This window comes from Elaeis guineensis, chromosome 1 (assembly GCF_000442705.2).
Source record: "Elaeis guineensis isolate ETL-2024a chromosome 1, EG11, whole genome shotgun sequence".
In the NCBI taxonomy this organism is placed as follows: Eukaryota; Viridiplantae; Streptophyta; class Magnoliopsida; order Arecales; family Arecaceae; genus Elaeis; species Elaeis guineensis.
In genome coordinates this window covers 97,766,909-97,794,081 of record NC_025993.2, presented here as the reverse complement: position 1 = coordinate 97,794,081, position 27,173 = coordinate 97,766,909, and the positions used below count along the sequence as shown (strand labels likewise).

The following is a 27,173-nucleotide window of genomic DNA, read 5'->3' as shown; positions in this document are numbered from 1 at the left end:
ATACAAAAGATATCTGGGTTATGTTTTCTGACTAGACTATGAAAATTATTGAAGAACGAAGGCTTGGCCGCTCCTGTGCAATTCCAGGTAATAATATTCATGGGTTAAGATAAAATAGAGGAAGATGATACCTCAGCATTAGTATTCTCCCTCTCCACAAGTTGCTCTGTTTTCGATGCTTGTTTTCTGGTTGAGTAGTGGTGAGAACATATTTTCAACAAGTCTAAAGATGAGTGGTCATGATTTGGTTTGGAGCTGCATTCACCCACCACGTGAGAAATTTCCTGACCTGAGTGAAACACGCTATAAGGCTTATCAGGAAGAATTGGCATTTGATTACCACAGTTACTCAAAAAGAGTGGATGAGACAGTATTTTGCATTGTGGGCACTTATGTTGAAGGGCTGCTGCTCACCAATTCTCCAATTAAATAGGGCTGGACAATTCTGCACTCCTCAATCAAAGATGCTTTTGGACAATCTTCTGTAACCAACACTTTGGACATAGGCGTCCTCTCGCAACTTATCATTACGTATATTTTTTAAAATATTTAAATTTATATGAATATTTTTTTAAAATTGATATTTATATGGATATATTCATAAAATATTTAAGTTATATGTATATCTTTTTTTTTTTATTTTTTATATATGTACCAACATCATCTAACATTATTGGCTCAAGTGTATAAACCTTCATGGCCACATGTTTCCTATGATACAGATATAGCACACAGTTCAGTGAAATCAAACTACCTATCTAAGCTATATACTAGACTTATCTAACTAGAATACCCTTATTTAAATTAATGGTTTAAAATTAAAATAACTAAAATGCCCTTGCAAATAAATGCGTAAAAAAAAATTATAAGGTTATATATGCAAATAGCAATTTTATGAGGATATTCATGCAAATTTGAATGTTTGGAAGGATATATATGCAAAAAATCTTAAATGTAAATATACCTTGCTTAATTCATTAATTTTTTCTTTATTCTAATGAATATACTTAATTTATTAACTTACATAGATAAAAGAATCTTTTTATTACTTGACATATTAAAATTATTTTATCTAAAAAATAAACAGATACAACCATCCATGTTTTTCTAATGTATATAATATATTTATGAGAAAGGTGTCTAAACCTGATATTAGATGGATTGCTTGTACATTTATACAGAATGGATATAGTTTCGATTTGTGCATTACACAATAATAAAAATTTACAATCTTTTTATATTTTATTTTAAAATTTTTTATCAAAAATATCTTTGTGAACGTATAAGATATATCATTCTGTATGAAATATAAAATCATGTCTACTATATATATTAAATCATATGAAGAATTCTTGAGAGAACATAGGTCACATCAGCAGGATCGAGCCAGACTTTTCTAAGTTTTTTTTGAGATTTTGCGAAGTTGTTGCTAGGGATGATAGTTGGACGGCTCTTGAAGCCACCGTCAGCAATGTTGAGCACCTTTCCTCAACTCCTTACTTCACCGTTGGCATCTCTCTTCCCTTCGTCGAAGATCTTCTCACTATCGGACTCAGTCCCTCTCATTGCCATTCCTAAGGATGACCAATTAAACTCTCTCTCCCTTTCTTCATCAGAGACCTCCTTGGTGTCGAACCCATAATCCCTTTCATTACCACTTCCAAGGACAGCCAGCCAGACTCTTCTTCTCTTCCCTTTATTAGAGATCTCCTCAATACCAGATTCATACTCCTGCTCATCAGCACCACAAAGGATGACCAGTCGGGTCCTCCTTCCATCAAACAATGCCAAGCATGCCGCCTTAGTTTTGCACACCGAGCCAAGCACTTCACTAAAGTTTTTCACACTTGATACTTCATCAAAGTTTTCCACACCGAGTAGTTGTCAGAGTTTGCCTGTTGAATGTTTTATCAGAGTTTGCCTTGCTGGATCAAGAAAGACTAGACGGGCCTATTTTCTAGGCTTTTTCACTCTTCTTGAGCCTTTAGATTTGATTTTGCAGTAGTGTTAGAAGAGAGCAATAGAACAAGTAGGATATTATAATAGGTTCCTTGTTTTGAAATATTTGGAAGGTACGAGAAATGCCAGTGCTATCATTTTTTGAAGCCAAGAAGGGGTTGTTCGAGGATATAATTAAGGCTTGGTGGTGGCATGCATGTATGAAGCTAGCTCCCTCTTTGAAAACTCTAGAAAGTTGCATAGGAAGAAACTATGCTGGCTTTTAATTTCTATTATTCTCCTTACTGTTAGTAGCTTAGTTTTGATTTATAATATTTTTTATGATTTTTTTTCTTGTTCACTTCTTCTCTCTCTTATCTTTGTCTAAGAAATTTCTTGTACTTATTTACTGAATGATTGAAGTTCTAATGAGCTATCCCATCATTGCCTAAAAATATAATATAATATAGTATTCTAATATATAATATCATTATTATACTGTTAAATTATGTAATATGTTATTACATTAAAGAGTAAGAGGATCTAAATCCATCTAGATGATACCTTCTTAATTATTAAATTATAATTTTTTATGTGTATACCCTCTTAAATATTCAAATTTGTATGAATATCTTTATAAAATTATTATTTATATATTAGTCTTTATAAATTTTTTTTTATACGTCTATCTATAAGGGTATTTTAGTCATTTTAATTTTAAGCAGTTAATTTTTTTAATGACGTTAGATGATGATGTTGGTACAAATATAAAAAATAAAAAAAAAAAGAGATACCTAAAAAATAAGTATCTTATGAAGCTATACATGTAAATATCAATTTTAAAAAGATATCTACATAAATTTAAATATTTAAAAAAATAAATATAAAAAAAATTATAATTAATTAATTAATTATCTTTTCCGTTTGTCGTCCTTAAAGAGATCGGGGTCACTTGATGATTTTAATTCTCCACCATTATTTCCATATCATCATACATCTGATTTAATTCCTCATCCTCCAGTGTTTGGAGTGCAGCAAATTTTGAAGGGCCAGCTGTGAATGTAACCGAATCCCTTCAACTAAAACCGTCTTTGCCACTTGGTGCACTAGCATTGGCTTGATTGGAAACAGATTTCCCATTGTTGCTGCACTCCCAATTTTACCCCTGTACCAGACGCAAGATTACAGTCCGTCTTAGCCGTGCCACTGGAGGTTTTCCCGTCTCATCTCTGTACGTAGTCTCCACAACCATCCAAGGTCCATAGAGCTTCTTTTCTGACTCCTTCAATTACTTCGCCTCCTCGCCAATGATGTGGGTGCATTCATCTTCACTATGGCCTACTCTATCACACAAATAGTCATCCTCGAATGGTTGCCACATCCTTCGGCCCTTTGCGATAATATCGATCCCAGGACGAAGCGGATTGTTAAGATTGACTTGTACACAAGCTTTGGCCTATCCCCGCCCCAAGAACCTCTTCGGTGTAATTGTCAATAAACTTCGAGATGCCTGTTGATGCAGCTATTCGTAGTAGCATTTTCCTCTCCCACAATTTCACAGGGAGGTCAGGAAACGGACCCACAAAGTAGCCATCCAAATGGAACCAACTCCGGTGCTGAAGTTTGGCCACCAGGGTTCAAGAGCCAGTACCTGGCTAGTGACCGTCCGAGGCCCATGCGCAGTCGCCCAAACTCCATCTTCCTCTATTTGAAAATGGATGATCATATGACCTGCAGACGGGGGAACAATTTTGAATTCCTGATGAAAAAGAGAAGGAGATATTTATTTTTATTTTTTCTTCTTACAATCAAGAGTGCGTACAAGGACCTATAAATACAAATATGTAGACCCAAATATAGATAGGGAATAACAAGAATATGCCAGAGAATAATCAAGAATATGCTAAGGAATAAATCCCTGGACCTTTAATTGGATAGTTTTCCAATTAAATTCAATCCTTCCAATACTCCCCCTCAAGATGAGGCGAAGATTTTTCGAAGCCCCATCTTGTCAATCAATCCAGAAAAAGACACTGAGCTAAGCCCTTTGGTTAGAATGTCTGCCACCTGATCAGAAGACCGAATATAGGTAATGCAGATCTGATCCTGATTAATCTTTTCCTTGATAAAATGACAGTCAATCTCGATGTGTTTAGTACAATCATGCTGTATTGGATTGCTTACAATCTCAATTGCTGCTTTGTTATCACAATACAACCGAAGAGAAAATTTGTTTAGAAGTTGTAATTCCCTAAGCAACTTCTGAAGTCAAAGTAGTTCACATATGCCTAGAGCCATTACTCTATATTCAGCTTCTACTGATGATCTAGCCACCACTGACTGTTTCTTACTTCTCCAGGTAACTAAATTACCCCCTACATATGTACAATATCCAGAAGTAGATCGCCTATCATCCAATGACCCAGCCCAATCTGCATCAGTGAATCCCTCTACCTAGAAGGTGTTGTGTTGTGAGAACAACAAACCACGACCAGGACATCTTTTCAGGTAGCGTAATACTCTGAAAGCTCTCTCCATGTATGATTCTCGTGGATCATGCATGTATTGACTGATGACACTGACAGCATAGGCTATATCTGGTCTTATATGTGAAAGATATATCAACCTTCCAACCAACCGCTGGTACCTTTCTCGATCAACAGGAGCTCCACCATCTGTCACTGTTCGATGATTCTGATTTATTGGAGTAGTAGCAGGCTTACACCCCAACATCCCAGTCTCGAAAGCAAATCTAGTACATACTTTCGTTGTGACAGAAAAATACCTTTGGATGATCGTCCAACTTCTATGCCCAAAAAATATCTTAGTGGACCCAGATCTTTTACCTCAAATGCTTGCTTTAGTTTTTTTTTGAGTTGTTTAATCTCATGATGGTCATCTCCTGTTATTACAATATCATCAACATAAACCAAGAGTATAGTTTTCTTTCCCTTGAGATGCCTATAGAATAGAGTATCATCTGCATTACTCTGTTTATATCCCATTCCTTTTACAGTCCGACTGAATTGATCAAACCATGTTCGAGGAGACTGTTTAAGGCCATAAAGTGAGCGCTTTAGTTTGCAGACTTTTTCAATAGTTGCTCTGGTCTCAAATCCTGGTGGTATTTACATGTATACTTCCTCCTGAAGATCTCCATGAAGAAATGCATTCTTCACATCTAACTGATATAATTCCCAGCCAAAATTAGCAGCATATGATATCAGTGTTTGAACAGAGTTCATCTTGACCACTGGAGCAAAGGTTTCATCATAGTCTACTCCATATATTTGAGTGTAGCCCTTTGCTACTAGCCGAGCTTTGTATCTTTCCACCTTGCCTTTTGGAGTCTGCTTTATAGTGTACACCCATTTACACCCTATAGGATGCTTACCAGCTGGTAGAGTGACCAGATCCCACGTCTGATTTTTGGATAAAGCAGTCATCTCTTCTAACATTGCTTCCTTCCACTTAGGTTCTGCCATAGCCTTTTGTCAGGTACTAGGAATACAGACAGAGTCTAATGCAGCTACAAAGCTTTGATAAGATGGAGACACATTCTTATATGAAACATAATTAGCGATATCATAACAGTAACGAGCAGGAGGAACAATTGAGCGAGTACCCTTCCGTTTTGCAATAGGAATATTAAGATTAGAAATGGAAGGAGTAGTACAGATATTGTTACCATTAGGAGACTCTGGAGAAGAAGCTTCAAGCGGTGGAGACACTTGGGCAGTTAGTGGTGAATGCACACTGGACTCTTCTTCACTGGACTCTTCTTCTTTCTCAATACTAGGCTCCCTCTGAACATCATTACTATGATACTCCTCCTGAGCATCAGAATTTTTTGGTGTGTATAGAAAATCACCCGGAAGAAGTAATTCTGGTGTCTTATTATCAGATAGACGACTTTCATAATAAGCTTCAGTTTCTCGAAAAGTAACATCCATAGTAACAAATATTCGCCGCTCAGGGGGATAATAGCACTTGTATCCCTTTTGAGTAACAGGGTAACCGACAAAGACACATTTTAATGCTCGTGGATCTAGTTTTCTTACTGAAGGCCTATGATCGTGAGCAAAACAAACACATCCAAAGACCCTAGGAGTGACTACATAATCAGTAGACCCTTTCAAACATTGTATGGGGGACTTAAATCTGAGTGTTCTTAGAGGCATACGATTGATCAAGTAAGCCGCGGTCAAGACAGCCTCACCCCACAAAAATTTAGGAACTTGCATGGTAAAAAGTAAGGATCGGGCTACTTCCAATAAGTACCGATTTTTTCTTTCGGCAACTCCATTTTGAGCAGGAGTATCAACACAAGTGGTTTGATGAATAATTCTGTGAGTGTGAAGATACGCACGAAACTCCTGATTAATATATTCTGTGCCATTGTCAGAATGTAGAATTTTAATTTTGACACCAAACTGAGTACCTACAAGTTTATGAAACTCTTTAAAGCAGTTTAAAACTCTCATCTTTTCTTTCAATAAATAGACCCAAGTCATTCGACTAAAACAATCAATGAAGATAAAAAACCACCTATGGCCCATGAGAGTATTAGTACTACATGGTCCCCATACATCAGAGTGAATTAAAACAAAAGGTTTAAAACTTCTAATTTCAGATATAGGAAATACTGCTCTGGTGTGTTTAGCCAACTCACAATGATCACAAACTAACAAATTTTTATTGTATTTAGTTGATAAAGACGGAAATAAGCGACTAAGAATTGAAAAAGGAATGTGACCCAACCTACGATGATGTAACATAAGTTCTGAAGTGGCACCTTCAACAGACAATGCATACCCCGTCAAAGAAGAATTCATATTTTTTTCATCAGTTGATAGATAATAGAGTCCATTGTGCAATCTACCACCCCCAAGTATCTTCCCCATTTTCAGCTTCTGAAATAGACAATGAGAAGGCCAAAAAGTGACAGAGCAATTCAAATCTCTAGTAACAGAGCTGATAAAGAGTAAATTTGTAGGAAAGGATGGAACATGCAATACTGATGATAATCTTAAACTAGGAGTACAGTCAATGGATCCTTTTCCTGAGACAGGGGTAAAGGATCCATCAGCTATTCGGACTTTGTCATGTCCTGAACATGGTGAATAGGAAATAAAACTATTAGATGCCCCTGTCATGTGACTGGATGCTCCTGAGTCTATTACCCAGGAGTTGGATATTCCGCAAGTAAATGCATGTGATAATTTATATGGAGTACCTGAGTGTGCAACAAGAGAAGAGTCAAGATATCCGTCCTGATGGCTAGACTGTTCCAGAGTAGGTGTAGTGTTAGAAGATGATTCATACTTTTCCATCATTCATCGGAAGGTCTAATACTCCTCTGCAGATAAGCTGTGTATAGCACTCTCGATCTCTTCAGAGAGATTGGCTTGGACAGGTCCACGAATATGATTCTGTCCTCCAGTTCTTCCACCACTACGACGACCACCACGGCCCCAACTACTATGCCCAGGCTGATTTGGGCGGCCATGGAGATCCCAGCAAAATACCTTAGTGTGCCCAGGCTTTTTACAATGAAAACATACTTTCTCACCTACCTGCTGTGGCTGTACAGTAAGAGCTGATCTTACAGAACTATTGGAGTCAGAAGTCACTCGTCGCTGTGTCTCCTCGCTTAAAACAGTAGAGAAGACTTGACCTAAAATAGGTAAAATATCTCTGGCGAGAAGCTGAACTCTGACAGATTCATATTCCGGATTCAGACCATATAGAAAGTCCTGAACCCGTTCTTCTTCTAAATATTTCTGAAATCCATCAACATCGATGGAGCATTGTGGAACAAAAGTTCTATAATGATCAGCTTCAGACCAGAGACGTTTCAACTCGGTGGCATATTCAGTGATAGATAAATCTTCCTGACGAAGCTGACGTAATTGAGAACGGATCTCAAATGCTTGAGCAGAATTCTGCTTGTGTGAGAACATTTGGGCCACCGTCTCCCTGACTTCCTGTGCAGTCTCCAACAGTTGCACACTTCTGGCCACATTCGATGTCATGGTATTTAGAAGAAACGCCAGAACAGCAGAGTTCTCCATTCTCCATTGAGCCATATCCTGCTCATTATTAGCAGGTTTCCTCTTTGTGCCGGTGAGATATCCCTCCAAACTTCGTCCTTGTACAAGTAGACGAGTGCTCCTCTCCCATTGTAAATATGTCGCTGGGCCATCAAGTTTTACAGCCACTTGAAGAGCATTCAGCGATCCACTATCTCTTGACGAACCCCCTGATCGAGTGGCAACTGTAATAAGCCGATCCAATAGACCTTCAAGATCTTGCATAGTAATTGGATTGGCCATACAGACAAAATACGAATGATAATCTCACTGGCACACTATCAATGAATCACAACACACATGAATCACCGGAGACACAATATCAATGAATCACCAAACACACGAATCACCAGACACACTGTAACTGCAGGCTTCTTAAGTATCTAGCCATAAAAGTCTCTTTTTTTTTTGTTTTATTTTTTTTATTTTTTTTTTGTTTTATTTTTTTTAAATAAATAAAAGGTTAAAAGAAAAAACTGTGATTTTATTTGTTACCGATTATGTATCCCGTGAAGCACGGGATTGTCGAGGGTGATGCCGTCGCCGGTGACACCGTCGGCAAGGAAGACGATGGTTGGTGTCGGGGATTCGACTGTGAAGAGGTTTTGGTGGAGGCGTTAGAGGGATTTCGGGGCTGCGGTGGCGAGCTGCGGATGGACTCGGCGGAAGCGGAGGCTTCGGAGGGATTTCGATCGGGAAGAAAGGGGGCTGCGGTGACTGGGAAGAAAGGGGTTGCGGATGACTCGACAGAGGGCAGCTCGTGGAAGGATCGGACGGCGGCGATGGTCCGGTAGAGCACCAGGAGCGAGATGCCATGGTTGGTGATCTGGAAGAAACCCCAGTCGTGGGAGGCGACGTGGATGAGATCGACGGGTCGATGGTGGGGATGATGGGCTCGGCGGAGGCGGCCGGGGAGGAAGGGAGCTGCGATGGCTGTGGTGGCTGCGGTGGCAGCGATTCGCTGTGAATCAGGAGGAAGAAGGAGCGGTGGCGACGGTAGAGGCGGTATCAGCAGTGGAGGGAAGAGAAAGGTTTTAAGAAGGGGGAAAAAAATGGAAGAGAAGGGTTTTAAGAAGGGGAAGAAAAAAATGGATCAGAACCTGAGTGCTCTGATACCATGATGAAAAAGAGAAGGAGATATTTGTTTTTATTTTTTCTTCTTACAATCAAGAGTGCGTATAATGATCTATAAATACAAATATGTAGACCCAAATATAGATAGGAAATAACAAGAATATGCCAGAGAATAATCAAGAATATGCTAAGGAATAAATCCCTGGACCTTTAATTGGATAGTTTTCTAATTAAGTTCAATCCTTCCAATAATTTCCCTACCAAGTTCCAGCTTAGTTTTAACCCCTTGCGAAGGAATTCAAGAGGCAAAACCTTACTTGAGAGTTTGCGAATAAATGAATTGCTCCACTTCTTGCTCACTCCATCAATTTCGTCGTTTGTGAAGACAATGGATCCTGAAAATTGCTGTTGAAGTCATGATATTTCTTCTTCCGTGACCTGTTGCATATCCCGCCTGTATTGACAACGTCCTTTGTATCTTTTGCATGAAAGAATGATGGATCTTATTTTACGACATCAAGTGTTAGATCGCGCCTAATACGGATTCAAAGCACTCTAATAATTTCTCAAAGGAACAGAGGTTGTATAAATAAGGATTCCCCTTCTTTTGGATGGATCCACCATTAGATCGCAAAGCCATCGCTTCAAGAGCTATGCAAACGGATGAATAGAATATTTCGGAATAATTTTAGAGTGTGTGGGATGCAATCCAATGGTCAACATCATGAACGAAGATTAACCATTCTTTCATGGGAAAGATACAACTCGAATCTTGAGGGAAGAAAGATGTCGCAGAGGAACTCTAATGGCAACGGTGATTGGTTCAATGGGCGCATGCCAGTAGCATCGCCCGCTTGTTTCCAGGTCAAACATGGCACCAGGTGATTGGCTCAACTTTGAAGAACCTACCCTCATGAACTGCTATATTGTACAAGGAACTGACCGAGGGATAGGAAAAATTATTGGTTGAACCAGATGTACTGCATCATTTTTGGATCAGTTCAACCAAGGCTTGACACATCGCAAACATTGGTGGCAAGAAATAGAAATGGCCGATGGAAGCCAACAAAAGAAATCAATTGCGATTTCTGGTTAAACCATTTGAGCTTTCTCCTCAACCATCCGATCAGCAAACCAACCCACCACCATCTCTTAAGATTGTACCGTTATCACTGTCTCCTGTTGTGGATCTCCACCTTAGCCTCGACTAGATATATCCTCAGCGTCGACCGAACTTCGAAAGATGGACCGGATCAGACGACACATCTACAAAGGACCCAAATGTTGCCGGACGCCATACTAAACCAGTAGTAGCTGGTTCCTCGACTTATACTGAGGAATTCATCTCAGCTCGGGATGGACTACTTCAGGTCGGCTAGAACCGAACTACAGTCGGATAACCATCATTGACAGAATCCGCCTCTCCAGCAAATTGAAAAAGTTCAGATAGAGAAGAACTCTTTCGCGATCAAATCTTTTCCAAAAAGAAAGAATTCTCGTCAAGTCAATCTCCACATAAAATTCGGAAGGCAATCAAGACTCCAAGACGTGTACGACTCTGACTCCTCTATAAATAAAGAGACATAGAGACCCTCAAAGTAAGTTCTCTACTCCCACTCTCTTCCTCTCATTATTTTTCATCTCCTGACTTGAGCATCGGAGAGTCTCCATTGAAAAGCACCTTGATGGAGACTTTGCAGGTTTTCGGACAGAGCTCCAATAGTTGTATCATGATTATTTTTAGCTTGATGGTCTGACCTCAGGCGTGGAGATTAGGAGCAACACCTTCCATTCGATCTATTCCCTTCTATTAATCCATCAAGAACCCCATCCATCCCACCTCCATAAATGGAGGCAAGATGGAGGCTCTACCATCCCACTCCCATCTCCCTCCCTCCCCCCCCCTCTCTCTCTCTCTCTCTCTCTGGAAAAGTTTCTTGCAAGGCAAGTCAAGTTACCATGAACAACAAGGCGGAAATGAGTATGGACAAGGAGGGGGACAAGAAAAAGAGAGATGTACTATACTACTGGAGCGGCCACAAAAGTTACTACAAGATCGGTGTGGTCCGCATAATTAGAAACCACATCTTCGAGACCACATAGTTCCCTTACTTCCAGATCCCCGAAGCCTACCATCCGAGGCCACTATATACATGCACATGACCTTTTTTAGATCCCTTAAAGAAACGGATTCAAATGATTCAACCAAAAATAGCGATTGGTTACCTAGTTAGTTTTCATCAGAGATTTTTTTCGACGTGAGCTTTATCAACATTCACTGCCAGTTTCTACTCCAATTAGGATTTTATTTTTAGTTAATCATTAATTTTAATGACTTTAGAACTCCACTAAATTATTCCTTGAATATTCTATTTCAAATAAGACTCTATCTCTAAAGCCAATCTATTTAATTTAGAGTTTGTATTTTAACAGATTTTTGATTTTTGAGTTCAGATAGGAGTCAAACATCCCACCTATATAATCTCTATTTAAAAGGACCATTGACGTCTCCTTTGGGATGTCAATCTATAAAAATTATTCAACATGCTCTAGAAGGAATTCCTGGAGGTCCCTATGAGAATTTAGAAGTTCGACACTTTGATAGAGCAAAAAATTCTGAATGAAATGATTTTGAATATAGATTTATTAGTAAAAAATCTTTATCTAATTTTGAAATTGTCGAAACAAGAACTTTATGTCAGAGTAAAAGCCCCAAGAGGAGAATTAGAAATTTATTTGATAGGGGATAATAACATTTTCCCCTGGAGATGGAAAATTCGTCCACCCGATTTCATCAATTTGCAAATTCTTCCTCAGCTAGTTAAAAGAATGAAATTGGCTGATATCATGACGATACTAGGTAGTATAGATATCATTATGGGAGAAGTTGATCATTGAAATGATAATTGATAAGAAAGAGAGAGAAAAGATTATTTTTTCATGTGAAGACTCTTTCACAAGGTGTCTTTGTAAGTTTGGATCTTTTTTTTTTTGAATAAATTTATTTTCTCTCAACTTTCATAATTATTTTTTTGCTCTCGATTATCTATAATTTTTTTTTTCATGTTTGGTGTTTGCTTTGAATCTTGGGTTGGTATGATCGATCTATTTTAGATAGTGTGTTGTTCAACGTAATATTAGAGCTATAGATTTTGAGATTGGTGATCAATATATTTATGGCTCTATATGATATCAAAGGTATAAACTTGAAGAGTGGTCGAGCAGTTTGCGACTTTAATCAGATTTATTCGAATCATAATTTTTGTAGCAGCAACTTGATTGTTTGTGGTTCCCGTATTTGTAGCTCAGCTATGGTGGAAGAGTTTTCAGTAATTCATTCTATAGTGGTGCAAGCATGTGGACTTTTGTTTGATGATTCAAAAAATAAATCATTATAACTGATGCTACCTATAGAATAGCACATTACTCAGAGTAGATTGATTGTGCTGGCCCAAGATCTAGAATAAAAACCAATACAAAAAAATATTTATAGGGGATCATGAGAAAAAAATAATTATGGAAGAAAAAAATTTTGAAGAGAAAAAGATAAATTTATTCAAAAGAAAATAAAAGTCAAAACCTCACAAAGATGCCTTACAAAAGAGTTTTCATATGCAAAAATAATCCTTGCTCTCTCTTTCTTGCTACACACTTTTGTACACTCTTATATTTTTTCACACCCAAAGGAAACACCAAATATCTCTTTAAATAAAGCATCATATTGGTGGGATGTTTAGCCCATACCTGAGCTCAAAAATTAAAAATCTATTAAAATACAAACTCAAAACTAAATAGAATAACTTTAGAAATAGAGTGCTATTTGAAATAAGATATATAAGAAATAATTAGTCCTAAAGTCATTAAAACTAATGATCAACTAAAACGGAAACATAATTGGATGAGGATTTGGCAATAAATCTCAATACTATTATCTTCTATCTCATTAGGTTCTAAATGTCTAGCATCACCAACATTAATATAAGTGTTTTTGTTAATCCCATATCTCCTTGTAAGTTGCACAACACCCGTTATCCAATGTAGAAGGCTATTGTCAAATCTTATTTAAAAGGACAAAATTTATAGAATATCTTGGATAAGTCAGCAATGATGCCCTCGTATACTCTCAACAAGAAGGTTGCAAGAAGGAAGTGAAATTTGAAATCTAGAAAGATAATGTGGATTAGTTAATTTTCTATCAATAGAAAAAATTATCTCCATATTCAAGATATAAAGAAGCAAGCATTAGTTAGTTGGGGTGAGATGCACCAAAAAAGCATTCATTGTACTAGATCAAGTTCTAGAAAAGTGAGACATCCCAAACAAAAATTACTTGAAGAGTAGATTCTGATTCCAGACTTTCTCAAAAACCTAAAAAAAGAATAAAATTAATTTAAAGATGAAGATTTGAAATATGAGAAGTTTGATCAAGTAGAGACTAGACAAACTTCTGAAGACTCAAAGCATAACAAAGTTGATCAACTTAAGGATCATTCAAGTATAGAAAAAAATCTTAAGCAAGAAAAGCTTGATGAAGTAAATGTTGCATCATAAGAGATCATTATTAAAGAATTTATTAATTTTAAAATTGCTCAGGAAGAGTCAGAGGATACAACAATTAATTGGGTTATAGAGATTCATCTTGAGGAAACAAATCATATGGAAGAGTCCTCTGTGAATCTATCTAAGATTTGGATGTTTCATATGAAGATTTAGTCGGCCATGAGCATAAAAAGCTGACTAATTTTGAAGCAGCTTTGGCGATCAAGTAGCAAGAAGATGCTTGGTAGAGATGATTTTTGTTGTATCTTGGTGTTTGATAAAAATTCCGATACATCGATTAATTCTGAAAGTACTCCAAAATTTAGACTATTAGAAAACTCTATATATGAAGATTTTATTTCATTTGTAGATGCTAATTATATGCAGATACCTAAAGCTGCTTAATGGAGGTATATGAATATAGCCAAAGTTTTACTTCTAATTTTACTTATGTACAGGCAATGGTCAATGCTCACAATTATTTTAATCGATAATTTGATATTCATTAGAATAAATTGGAAGCTCGAAGGAATCTCAACATATGACCATAGAGTTAGTGTCGAGAGAAATTGTAGGATATCATTGATTTAATATTTGCATCAAAGAGGGCAAGTCAGTAAAAGAATTATTGTTCAAGTCAATAAAAGAGTTCTGCTATTCAATTATTAGTTTCATAAATTATTATATATTGCTGTTATTGCGGTGTTGGGGGAATTTTGGAGTGGGCCGATAATATGAAGAGATTGACAGATATCCAACCTATTAAGTCCGTGCCAATATGCCTCAGCCGCACCAACAGTTGACCATAACTCGCTCGTCCAAGTTTGATAATTTTGACTAAAGACTGTCCGACCAAGAATCCGATCCTTGGTCGGCCAACACTTAGTCTGATCCATGGTCGTCTGACTCTTAGTTCCAACAGCTACTCGGCCAGCACCTAGGATCGATTTTTGATCAAATAGCTTCCTCTCTCCCGTCTGTTAGTCGTCTGTAAATTTTGATGACCTCCGATTGGATAAAGCGCAGTACAATTTCGAATCGACTGGTATCTAGCATCGAGCCCTAGTCAGGGCGTGCCTCTCTTTTACTCTCGCTTGATTTATCGACAGTATGGAATCTCGACCATCGTCTTGCATCTAGTCCCTAGTCGTGTAATACCAACCTTTGGTCAGCCAGTATCTTTAACTGATCCCTCATCAAGCGGCTCTCAACGCCAACCTTTGGTCATCCATAATTTGATGTTGACTCATAGTTAGCCAGTATACAGTTCAGACTCATCATCGACCAACATCGAGCCCTGATCAACTTGAACCAACCAAATCAAAATTTAAAAAATTGACACCATTTAGATAACAACCATCAAGGAGCAAATAAGGCAACCATGATCTCCATGATGCGAAAATCTCTCAAACAGTTGGCGTGTTACGCAAAATCTGCTTCAAATCTCGCATAATCGTGCCAACCCACCTGCCGACTATGACTTCGATCTCTGTCTATAAAAAGAGAAAAAAAGAGGGATCCCAGGTACGTAATAATTCTAAGCCCCATGCTCCTCTATCTGTTGGTTCTACTAGCTGACTTGAGCGTCGGAGAATTCCTGTCGGAATATTTTGCGATCTGGACTTTTTGCAAGTACACCATCCAGAGGCTCTTCTTTACATCTATAACTCCAGCGAATCCGGCATCAATGAACTTTAGCACAAATAATTGACGCTAGAGGAAGGGTCCATCCCAAATCAGAGGAGCGCAAGTCTAGGACAATATCACCATGCCACCAAAGAGAGCAGTAACTTTTCGCCAAGCATGATCCCATAACATTGGCACAGCAGCCTTACAGTAAGAGGAGAATCATGCCAACCAATTGGTCCTGCCACCTTTGGCGGAAGTCTTGGCTCCCCCACCTACAGCAATCATGGTGGACCAGTTCAATCTGCTTTTTCAGCAGGTCCAAAATTTGATGGTCGTGGTCCAAGCAATCCAGGCCGCTTCTGTGCCATCTCATGTAGGGCAGGTACCATCGTTTGTGGTGCAGACGGTTCCTCCACCACCTCCCGTGGTACGATCTATACCGGATCCACCTCCAGCGGACTTTCAGCATATAACACTGCTGCCTCATGCTGAAACAGTTCCACCACCTCCACCTGAGCAGTCTCGAGTTTCGAAAAGACATGCTACTCATCAACATCGCCCCAAAATCCCAAATCTGAGAAGACGACGCTCCCTTAGCTCCCAATCGGGGCATGATTCAAACCCGAGCCATTGGTCTCCTCATCAATCAACAGCTCGTGCTGCTCGAGATCCTAAAGTCGAACGGAGGCTCTAAGAGTTGAACTAACAGATTGAAGCAATCCATAACCACACCTCTCCACCACCTGATGAGTTTGATCGTGCTCCACCTTTTAGCTCTAAAATAATGCGAGAACCACTACCATAACATTTTCAAGTCCCTCAATTGGATATATATGATGGGAGCACCAATCCTACTAATCATCTAAGGAGATTCAGGGCAAAAATGCTCCTCCAAGGGGCCTTGGATGCCATCCTTTATCGGACCTTTCATCGACTCTCAAAGGAGCCGTCCGACATTGGTATTCTGATTTAAAACTAGGATCGGTTCACTCTTTTAGATAGCTGAGCCGAACTTATTTCAATCATTTTGTTAGTAGCCGTTGGCAGCAGAAACGGTCTGACTTTCTCCACACCATCAAGCAAAAGGAGGGAGAAATAATACGTTCTTTTATTAATCATTTTAACTTGGCTAAATTAGAAGTGCGCGACCTTGATCAGTCAGTCGCAATATCAGCTCTCATGAATGGGCTACAAAAGAACGACCTCAAGAAGTCTCTGATGAAAATCTATCCCCGTGACTATGCTAACATGCTGATCCGAATAGAGAAGTATGCGCGAACGGAGGACGTGTTCGTATTGAAAGTTACCAACTCTTCTACGGCAGAGAGAGAAGCACAGCAAATCAGGAAGAAATAAATCATCAAGATGGGAGGAAAGGCCTAGATGACATCAACGAACTTTAGCACCAACATGCGGCAATGATGGCAATGACTGCTATGGCATTTCATGATATTGACAAATTCAGCATTGTTGGTATGAACTTTACAATGAGAAGTATTGAGATTCATTATCAAGTCATACTCCAATTAGAATTTCATTTTTAGTTAGTCATTAGTCTTAATGACTTTAGGACTCTACTTAATTATTCTTTATTTTTTCTATTTCAAATAGGACTTTATTTTTAAAGTTACCCTATTTAATTTAAAGTATTTATTTTAGTAGGTTTTGATTTTTGAGTTTAAGTTGAAGTCAAATATCCCATCTATGTGATCTTTATTTAAAAGGACGGTTGACATCTCCTTTGGGGTGTAGGAAGAAAAATAGAAGAGAGATTATTTTTGTATATAGAGTCTCTTTCGTAAAATGTCTTCATTTTCTTTTGAATAAATTTTTTCTTTCATAATTATTTTTTTCTCATAATTCTTTGCAAATATTTTTTCATATCTGATGTTTGTTCTAGAACTTAGGCCGACACAATTAATCTACTTTAGATAACATGCCATTCTATATAATTGAATTGATCCAAAAATGATATGGTGGATCTGATTCAACCAATAATTTTTTGGCTGGACAGGGAGCGGTAACAACTAGATAGACAGGAAAAAGGATGCACAAAAATAGGGCGTCCAAGAACATGTGCAAGTAGGAAAGGAAAGAAAAACACAAGTGGCAGACACTTCTTCATCTAGACCAGTGTCTTTTCTTCTAGACCTCAAGACTGGCTTCTAGCAACTTTAATTAATTCATACCAAAAAAAAAAAACAACCTTAATTAATCTTTGATGGACTATTCTATATGTTATCTCTCAAATTTTAGTCTAATAGAAGACACTTTTAAAAATTTTCGTCGCAAATGATCGGAAAATCAAGTTTCTCGCAACGAAACAAATATTTCGTCGCTAAAAATTAAATTTTTGACGACGTAATTATTTTCGTCGCAAAAAAAAATTTAGCAACGAAAAATTTTTCCGTCGCCAAAAAAAAAAATTTTTTGCGATGAAAAAACTTTCGTCGCTAAAAATCAATTCTAGCAACGAAATTTAAATTTTCGTCGCAAAATATTCAAAAATTTTTTAATAAAATAAAATTTAGCGACGCAATAGTTTCGTCGCTAAATATAAATAAAATTGATCGTAAAAGTCTTTTTTTTTTAGCAATGAAAAATCAATTTCGTCGTAAAAAATATAATTTTTTGGCGACAAAATTTTTTTTTGTCGCAAAAAATAAATTTTTAACTACGAAAAAAAATATTTCGTCGCCAAAAAAATGATTTTTTACAACGAAAAAAAATTTCGTCGCTAAAAATGAACTTCTAACAAAAAAAAAAAAAATTTCGTTGCAAAAGATATAACTTTTTGCAACGCAATTTTTTTCGTCGTAAATACCTAATTTTTGGGGACGAAATTTATATTTCGTTGCAAAAGCCTACTTTTTTGCGACGAAAAATATTTCGTCGCTAAAATTTCGTCGCAAAAAATCAAATTTCTTGTAGTGTTTGATAATTGGATGCTAACTAACAACTTTTTGCAAATTTTATTTGTCAGACATAATATGATTCACAACATAAGCTGCATTAGGCGATGATTTGGGAAAGAAATATAGTAGATCATATATTTTCCCCTTAATTATAATAGGTCACACTTTGTGAGGAACTTTTTGAGTTAATATGCCTCCCCAGCTCATCTCTAAATAGTTAGGGAGCTGATTAAGGTCCTTTCGCTGATGGAACGAACAGTCCGGAGAGACAAGAATAATAACGGATAATCCACTAACATATACATTCATGCTTCAATATAGGGGTACTTCATTTTTAATTATAGCGATCACCAAATTATAAAGATATCTATTTTTTAGTTTGAATCTTCATTAGTGCTCTTCAGTCCTATCATCGGAAAAATTATAGTATGCATCAATATGGCCATATACGCCACCAATGACCAAGGTATATTGCTATGAGTCAATCATCAAGACGAATGCAGGATGAATAAAATCCACACTAACATGTCTCGATGATTTCTGGCACATACCAGCATGGCAATACATGTAGTGCATGCAATAATTTCTTTTATCATTCATCATATACAGATCTCTCAATAGTCGGTGATTATATAAGTTTGAGAAGATATATGTGATGCTTTTTCTGATCATTAGTTTCCGATACATAAAAGATGTATGATTTGGGACTCAACTTCTCTCATTCAAATATGAACTATATAAAGGGGCATGGAATATTTGTCTATATTATTATTATAATATTCATACCAAATCTCACTCCATATCCTATCCAACTTTTTCAATACATGTAGCATTCTGTTATTATAACTTGGATGAGCAAAATTACTAGATCTTGCACCTCAATATAATATGACTTTAAAGAAAAAGAAAAAGATAGTACTTCGTCATGCTCCTGATGGCATCTGGGACTAAATTAATGCTGACTTGATGGTTATATATCCAACCATCCTTAATGTAACATACACCATGCGGTAGGTCGAAATTTTCACATGCACCAAATTAGTATCCCATGACATTACTCAACAAAAGCTTCAAAGCATGCAAATGAAAAATATTATATAGAAGTGCTAACGGCTTGAATGAATATATCATCAGAAATTTCTCATTGGTCACCAGAAAACAAAGAATGTCACCATCTATTTCTCCATGTTTAACCATCTTGCTAGCATGAAAAGAAACTTAAAAAATTGAGATAAAAGGGGTTACTTGCAAAATTAAGCTTTAAAAATTTTTGAATGTTCGCATGGAAGGCCAGTCAAAATCAAAGTGTAGGAAGGATAGAATCCAAGTAATTGGAATCTACACCCGGTGGGTTTTCCAACTCAACCAGTTAATTAGGACCTCAATTGTGATTTTTAAAATTTATAGATAATTTGTTTGAAAAAAAGATATCTATGAGTAACAGAAAATACAACATATAATGGTTTTCTTAGGATCCCTCACATGTAAAGCAAAATATGAGATTTGGCTAGTTTTCACTTAATAGCTTCTTGCAAGGGAGGGCTCTCCATGCTCCGCACTCAAGGCTGGTTTGTTATATTCATGAAATACCAACTAACAAAAGGAAATCATAAACTGTAATCTGAATTATTTATCAGATCATCAATCAAAAAATTTCTTTTAAGTTGTATATATACGATCTTCCCAACCTTAGCCTCTCATAGCTGGTTTGGCTGACCTGTGTTGCAACTATCTTTCAAAATGAGCAAATTAAACTTTACCAAAAAAATAAAAAACAAAAAAGGTCAATAATCAGAATCATGGTTTCTGATTATTTGATATTGTACCTATTCCCTTCAGTATCATATTAATCTATGGTAATTCTAGGTTAGGGATGCGAACTATATAATTAACATTAATATTAATAAGCTATGCTTGATCTGGTCCCAAGTTCGGTGGACCTCGTGATAGATGTCCCATAAAACCAGACATGAATCCAAGCATCGTGTAGTCTAACAATACCAAACCAACTTCAACCAAAGACGGATCTTTCTCTCTCTTGAACTTTTAAGTTCTGCACGTGGAATAGATTAGGTCACTCACTAATCATGCTAGATCGGCTCCACCGTTTTCTTTTCAAATCTTGAAGAAACATACAGATGGCGTTTGATGACCCAATTTGGATCATCGTGGTGATCTAAGATTACTGGTGATCCAAATCCTAAGATAATCTAATCTGTAGTAATCTAAGATCATTATGTTTGATTTGCCATAGTGCAGTAATTAAAGATCTTCGGATATATACAAGCTACTTGTTTGATATGCTACAAAAATTCCAGTTCACCAACTATATAATATTAAAAGTATCTTTGATAACTTGTTTGGGAGTTGGGATTGAGAATTGGGATAGAGAAAAATTTAAAACAAAACCAAATAAATTTTTCTTCTTGAAGAAAAGATTTCCTTCTCTTCTGTGGAAATGATGCCCTCTTTCTAATCAATATGAGGACAAAAGAAAAGATTTTTTTCTTCCGTGGAGATGATGTTTCAAGTATCCACGTACATTCCTTCTCTTCCATGGAGAAGACGCCTCAACTACCCACCCCATGTGCGCGCAAAAAATATCACAGCAAAAAAAAAAAATGATTTTCTCTTCTTGAAAATCTCTCAATCGTCAGAATATTTTGGTTAACATGTGTTAATATTTTAATATAAGATCACCGTAATAAAGTGATGTTGGATATCCATCCTCAAAATAGATTTTCTATCACCGTATTGAACGGTGATTTAAGGAGTGAAGGTGATTTGAAATCACCGCCACGTAGAATCACCATGGTGCAACCAAATAAAGTGATCTTATGACCTCCACCCACATCATCCTTAATCTTGGATGGATCATCTCATACCAAATACCCCCATAGGGAGAAAAGGAAAGAGAGAGAAGGAGAGGGGGAGTGAGAGAGAACCACCCAATGTCATATTATCGGAATCTGAATACTTGGAGATGCATCATTAGGCCATTCATTAATCATGCCACAGCAGCTTCACCATAAGTTTTTCTTTTTAAATTTTACAAACAGACAGAAGAGAGAGAGAGAGAGAGAGAGAGAGAGAGAGAGAGAGAGACTCATCCAATATTACATTTTCCATTTTTTCAGATGGAGGGGAGGAAGGCTTGAGGTTGTATGATAGCTTTTTGAGAGCAAGAAACTTACTTGTATTGTCATTATATCGGATGATTTTTTTTGGTAGAACATTAGATCGGATGATTTGAGGCCACTGCTGAACAGCCTCAGAAATACCATGGTTGTTCAATGACTGATTTGGTCAAAAGTCTGATGCCCAAGATGCAAATGGTGCAGCATTAACAAACACTTCATATTCAACGGATTGTGCTATGTATCTCCATTTGGGCAAGTTTCCAGGTTCAAATTTTGCAAGGTAACCTTCTGTCCACGACAATATTCCTCAAAAAATAATAGGAAGTCGACACAGTTTTTTTTAAATAAAAAAAAGATCTGTTGTTTTCTTTCCAGCAATAGGGCCTCTTATAATGTAATAATTTAGCATAATTCTTCAGTGTTCTGCCAACTACCACCAATAGGCCTATTTGTTTCATGCTAACTAAGGTATATATTTTCCCATTCCATCAAATTGGTTGTCCTTGTAATTGCAAATGAGCTCAACACAAGCCAATTATTGTGCTATTGGAGTTTATCTTCGTTACATCAAAAGGATGTTCGATTGACAGAAGTTGGGTCTGAAATTGGAATGAAAATAAAAATGAATAATTTTCACTGTAGCTGTTTGATCAGGGAGGAATTCTATTTTCATTTTGATTCCAAAAAGAATAAAATTTTTCAATCCTCCAAAATCCAATGCAGATTCTCCTCTAGCATTCTAATATTATTTCGATTCTAATACTAATCATGAATCAAATACGTCGGAGAACATAATTATTTTGATTTTCATTTCAATCCATTTCAATCCTGATTCTAATTTCAATTAATCCTAGTAGTGAACCAAACAGATCCCAAAAATTTTCTAGTGTAGCTTAGGATTCATCAGAGTTCCAAGCTTGGATGCTAACCACCTAAGCTGAGGTCATGTTATTATGGGTCCAGGTCATATCTTTGATACAAAATAACGATTCACCTTCTTTTATAAGGTTCACTATGATGGCTATTTCGAGATCTATATAAATAGATAGAAGAGAAAAGTTAAAGTACTTTACGATTTATATAATATATGATCCAATGATTAGCACTATGAAAAAAGATCAATCATTCTTTCACACAAAAGATACAACCCTACCCCTTGCAGCCCATCATAAGTTAACGGGTACAGAAACACCGTACGATTATCACATGATCTAGAAATTCGGTTTGAGCTGGGCCCTCTTTTTTGCCACGCCAAATTCTAACCTGAGCGGAAGCTATTCATGAACACTTTCATAATTTAAAGCCCTATTTTAGTTCAAACTTACTTTTCTCTGCTCCATTTGAATTATTCAAACTTTAGATGTTTTTGCTCTACGGAAAAAGTCAAATTATTTTGTCCTAACAAGAATTTAACGAAATATAATGTTTCTAAGGCATCTTATACACTTCTTTTAGAATTGTGCGAAACTCATAACATTATTCGCAAAATGAATTTTTTGCAATGCATGATGTCTACACAGCGACTTAGCACAATAAATAATAAGAAAAGCAGAAAATATATAATTTAAACTTTGTGGCTGCATCACTTAGGTTGAACCAAGTTCTGGTGCAAGCGAAGCCAACATTTATTACCTTAATTGGAAGGTACCATTTTCCCAAAAGGTTGCCCAAGGATTCAAATTACCGTGGCGGCTTAAAACAACCAAAATATTTCATTTGACCCGGATCTTGGAAAGCTCGGCCACCAACCCCTCCAGATCCTTGTACGAGCTTCCCCCGCCTTTTACCGCATCCAAAGCTCTTCGACTCAGCTCCTTTGCGCGCTCCCTCATCCCCTTCCCCGACTCGCCCAGCGACTCGGCCACGACGCGGGCCAACTCGTCCGCGTTCGGCACCGCGTCGGCATCGTCGCACAGCGCCACCCCGACCCCGGCCTCCTCCACCACCAGCCTTGCGTTCCAGAACTGGTCCGCGCCCATCGGCCACGTCAGCATCGCCACCCCCGCAGTTACAGCTTCCAGCACTGAGTTCCACCCGCAGTGAGTCAAGAACGCGGCCACCGCCCGGTGTCCCAGGATCGCCACCTGCGGCGCCCACCCCCGCACGACCAGCCCTCGACCCGCTACGCGCCCCTCGAACTCCTTCGGCACCACCGTCGCCTCCGTCGCGCACCAGATAAACCTCGCCCCGCTCCGCTCCAACCCTTCAGCCAGCGCCGCCGCCTGTGGCGGCGCCAGCACCTGCTGGCTCCCGAAGGCCACCAGCAGCACAGACCCCTCCGGGCAGCCGTCCAGCCACGTCATGATCTCGCCGACGGCGGCGGATGCCCCACCACCGCGCTCAGCGGGGCCGTCCGGCGGGGCCAGGGGCCCCACCGCCCAGACCCGGGGGTGCCCCAGATCGTTCCGGTGGTGGTCCAGATAGACCCGCTCCAGGTCGGCGAAGGTGTTGACGACGAACCCCCAGCTCGCGATGTTCTTTAAAAATCCCTCCTTTATGAACTCCGAGAGCGGTTCTCCGACTATGTGGGTCCGGTAGAGAAAGGAGAGCTGGTGCCGGGGTAAAGCAGGGGAATTGGGGATTTCCGGGAAGGAGATGGGGCAATCGGGGTCGTCAGGATCGGATCTTTCGGGCATCCGGCGCCAGAGGACGTGTAAGACGGCGACGACGAGGGCACCAGAGGGGGAGAAGACGAGGCGGGGGATGCCCAACTGGGCGGCGAGGTCGGAGGTCCAGCCGAGGAAGAAGTCGGAGATGATGGCGGTGGGGGGATGGGGAGTGGAGTGGGCCCAGCGGAGGAGGGGGTCTTGGAGGCCGGCGAGGGCGTGGGTGAGGGGGCGGAAGAAGGCGAGGGGTAGGCCCTTGGCGTTCTCGACGCCTGGGGGGAGAGCCGGATAGTCAGGGAACGGGAGGACGAGGGGGACGACGGTGGGGGAGCGAGAGAGGAGAGGGTCGAGAAGGTGCCGGTTCTTGGTAGTGACGGCGATGGTGACGGCGAGGCGGGCGCGGGAAGAGAGGAGGTGGACGAGGTCCAGGAGGGGGAGCATGTGGCCCTGGGCTGGGTAGGGGATCACCAGGACGTGGGGTCCGACGGCCTCGCCCATCTCTCTCTCTCTCGTCTGGTTCTCTCTTAGAAGTGAAGAGAGAGCTGGCAACAAAGGCTTCGTTCTGGCGACGGTGTTTGGGGACGGAAGTGGGGAGTTGCAAAGGGGCCGAGTCACCGGCTTTGAAAGTCGATGGTGAAAGTATGAAGCGTTGGCGGTGGCCGAATAGAGCCGTCTTTTCGGACCGCCGTTGGATTCCACGTGGATGATTCAACACGTCACCTTTGGGGGGCAAGTGCGCGAGATAAGGATTCCCTTCCTTCGCACGCATCCACCATTGGATTGCGCTACGGTCGCTTCCAGATCTATACCAAAGGATGAGTGAAGATCTTATGGATGCCTCGAGATTTGTGTAGAATGCGATCCAATGGTCGACATCGCGAGAAAAAAAGATCAAGTCGTGTGATACAATCTGAACCCCGACGGGGGAAGGAGGAGGGGAATGAAAGATTTCGGCGAGGATCCTGCGGATGGAGACGGCGGTTGGTTCGGCGCGCGTAAAGTGGAACATGCTATAACGCTACCCTCTTGCCCGCTCGTTTCTAGCTCAAATGTGGCATCAAGTGATTGGCTCAATTTAAACATATCTGCCAATTACCAACAGCCATATAGGACAAAGAGTGGACCAGCTGCGAAAACAGGAAAAAGAATGTACAAAAGTACGAAGACTGAGAAAATGGACAAATCCGTAAAATACTTAAAAAAAAAAAAGGCACAAATAGCGGACGTCTTTTCAGCTGGACTAGTGTCTTCCCTTCTGGGCCTCAAGGCCGGCTTCAAACAAAACTAATCTTTTTTTATCAAAAAAAAAAACCAAAAAAAAAAAAACAAAACTAATCTTTGATGAATTATTTTATATGTTATGTCTCAAACTTTAGTCTAACGGCAGATATTTTTGACAACTGGATGCCCTCTGACAACTTCCTGCAGGTTTTAATCGTCAGACATCACGTCATTTGCATCATACCACTGCATTAGGCATTTGAAAAAAAAAATATTAATTTTATCCTCAAATTATATTTACTAACTGACAATATATTCAAATTATTCATAATTTAAAATAGATCCATCATATTACTATATTTAATATATTTTTTAGATGATAATTTAAATTATCTTAGCAATGTACATTATCTTTCGGAGAAGATGGCTATCCAGATTACTAATCCTTTGACAATATTATCAAAAAAAATATTTAATTAAAATTATTTCTAAAAAAATTATATAAAATTCGTTTCTCCGACCATGATGGCACCACTGGCGGAGGCTAGCTCTACCACTGTCTTTCCCTCCCTCCATCCTAATGGACTTCTCTGATTCCTCCTACGATCGTGGAGACAGCAACAACAATAAAAAAGAGCGTGGGCTTCTCGCAAACTCTAAGAGCTCTAAGAAAAAGGTCCTCGAGCAAGAGCCCAAGGTCTTCCAATACCGTGCCGTTGCCTCTCCGCTCTCCCCGCAGCTCTCCGTCGCCTGCATCCCATGCCTCCTTGGTCCCTCCATCCGAAACAGGGACAATCCTTCCATCCCAATGGGCTCCTCCCATTTCTCCCACTGTTACGGAGACGATAACAATGGTGACGATGACGAAGAGAAGCGTAGGCTCCTCGCAAACATCAAGACCTCAAAAGAGAAGGTCCTTAAGAGCTCGAGGTCCTCCCATGTTGTGCCTCTGCCTCTCTACTCTCCCCCCAACTCTCTGTCGTCGACATCCTATGCCTCCTTGGCCCCTCCAACAGGGTCTAAGACCCTCACCTCATCCCAATAGGCTCTTTCTATTCTGCCCACGGCAGTGGAGATAGTAACAATGGCAACGATGATGAAGAGGAGTGCAGACTTCTCGTGAACTCCAAGATCTCCAAGAAGAAGGTCCTCGAGCCAGAGCTCGAGGTCCTCCCATGCCGTGCTGCTACCTTTCCTCTCTACCCCTAGCTCTCCATTGCCGGCACTTTGCACCTTCTTGGCCCCTTCATCCGAATCTAGGACTCCTGCAACATCCTTCTCCTCTCGTCTCTTTTTGTGTTTGCGATCTTGTCTAGAGACCTTATGGACTAAGCCACTGAGGTGCTCCTTATTGCCTATGGCGAGTGCGAGGCTGGCCTGCGACTGGATCTGGTCAGTGGATGATGGCCGATGGTGGGGCTAACCTTCAAGAGGGAGCTCCACGACAGGGCTTTGGCTATGTTCGAGGTATGAGGTTTACTTCCATGTGCACGTTGTCGTTAGATCGGGGAAGAGCCATTACGGCCTTTATTTGTACCAAACATAAAGTAATTTGACCTAGGAGTGCTTTGAAAATTTGATTTTATATTGCTGGTAATCTAATTATCATACCAAATATGTCAATCAAGATTCTCAATAATTTTATTGCAATATTATCTACATGTACCAAACACAGTAATCAATATTACTGCAAATTTAATAGTGACAATCTATCTTATAGGTAAGCCATATTATCTTTCAAGATTATCTGGCGATGCACCAAATGCAACCTTAGTAATTATAGGTTATAATTCATGAGGGACCTTATATGCTGTCTAATTAATTATTTTCAGCACTTGTAAATATCCATTTCAGTAGTTCTACGAATACTCAAGACATCATCTTATATTCAGGCGGATTGAGGAGGTGGAAGCAAACATCTTGGAGCTGCAGATGAGAGAGGACTAGAGGATCTCCAAGAGCATGACCTAAGGTTGCTCCGACATAGATTGTCTACCCACCACTCTCTATTGAGGCAGC

At 39.2% G+C, this 27,173-nt stretch overlaps 2 protein-coding genes across 2 annotated transcripts; both read right to left on the bottom strand.

Annotated features, from left to right (window-relative positions):
- Positions 1–7,286: 7,286 nt before the first annotated feature.
- LOC140856371 (uncharacterized) lies at positions 7,287–8,273 on the bottom strand. The gene has a single exon (XM_073253488.1). It carries the CDS (start codon positions 8,271–8,273, stop codon positions 7,287–7,289), a length of 987 nt encoding a protein of 328 aa, XP_073109589.1.
- Positions 8,274–22,784: 14,511 nt separating this feature from the next.
- LOC105061107 (UDP-glycosyltransferase 89B2-like) lies at positions 22,785–24,637 on the bottom strand. Its single transcript, XM_073257070.1, has one exon. The coding sequence runs from the start codon at positions 24,429–24,431 to the stop codon at positions 23,040–23,042; it is 1,392 nt and encodes a 463-aa protein (XP_073113171.1). The 5' UTR covers positions 24,432–24,637; the 3' UTR covers positions 22,785–23,039.
- Positions 24,638–27,173: the final 2,536 nt, after the last annotated feature.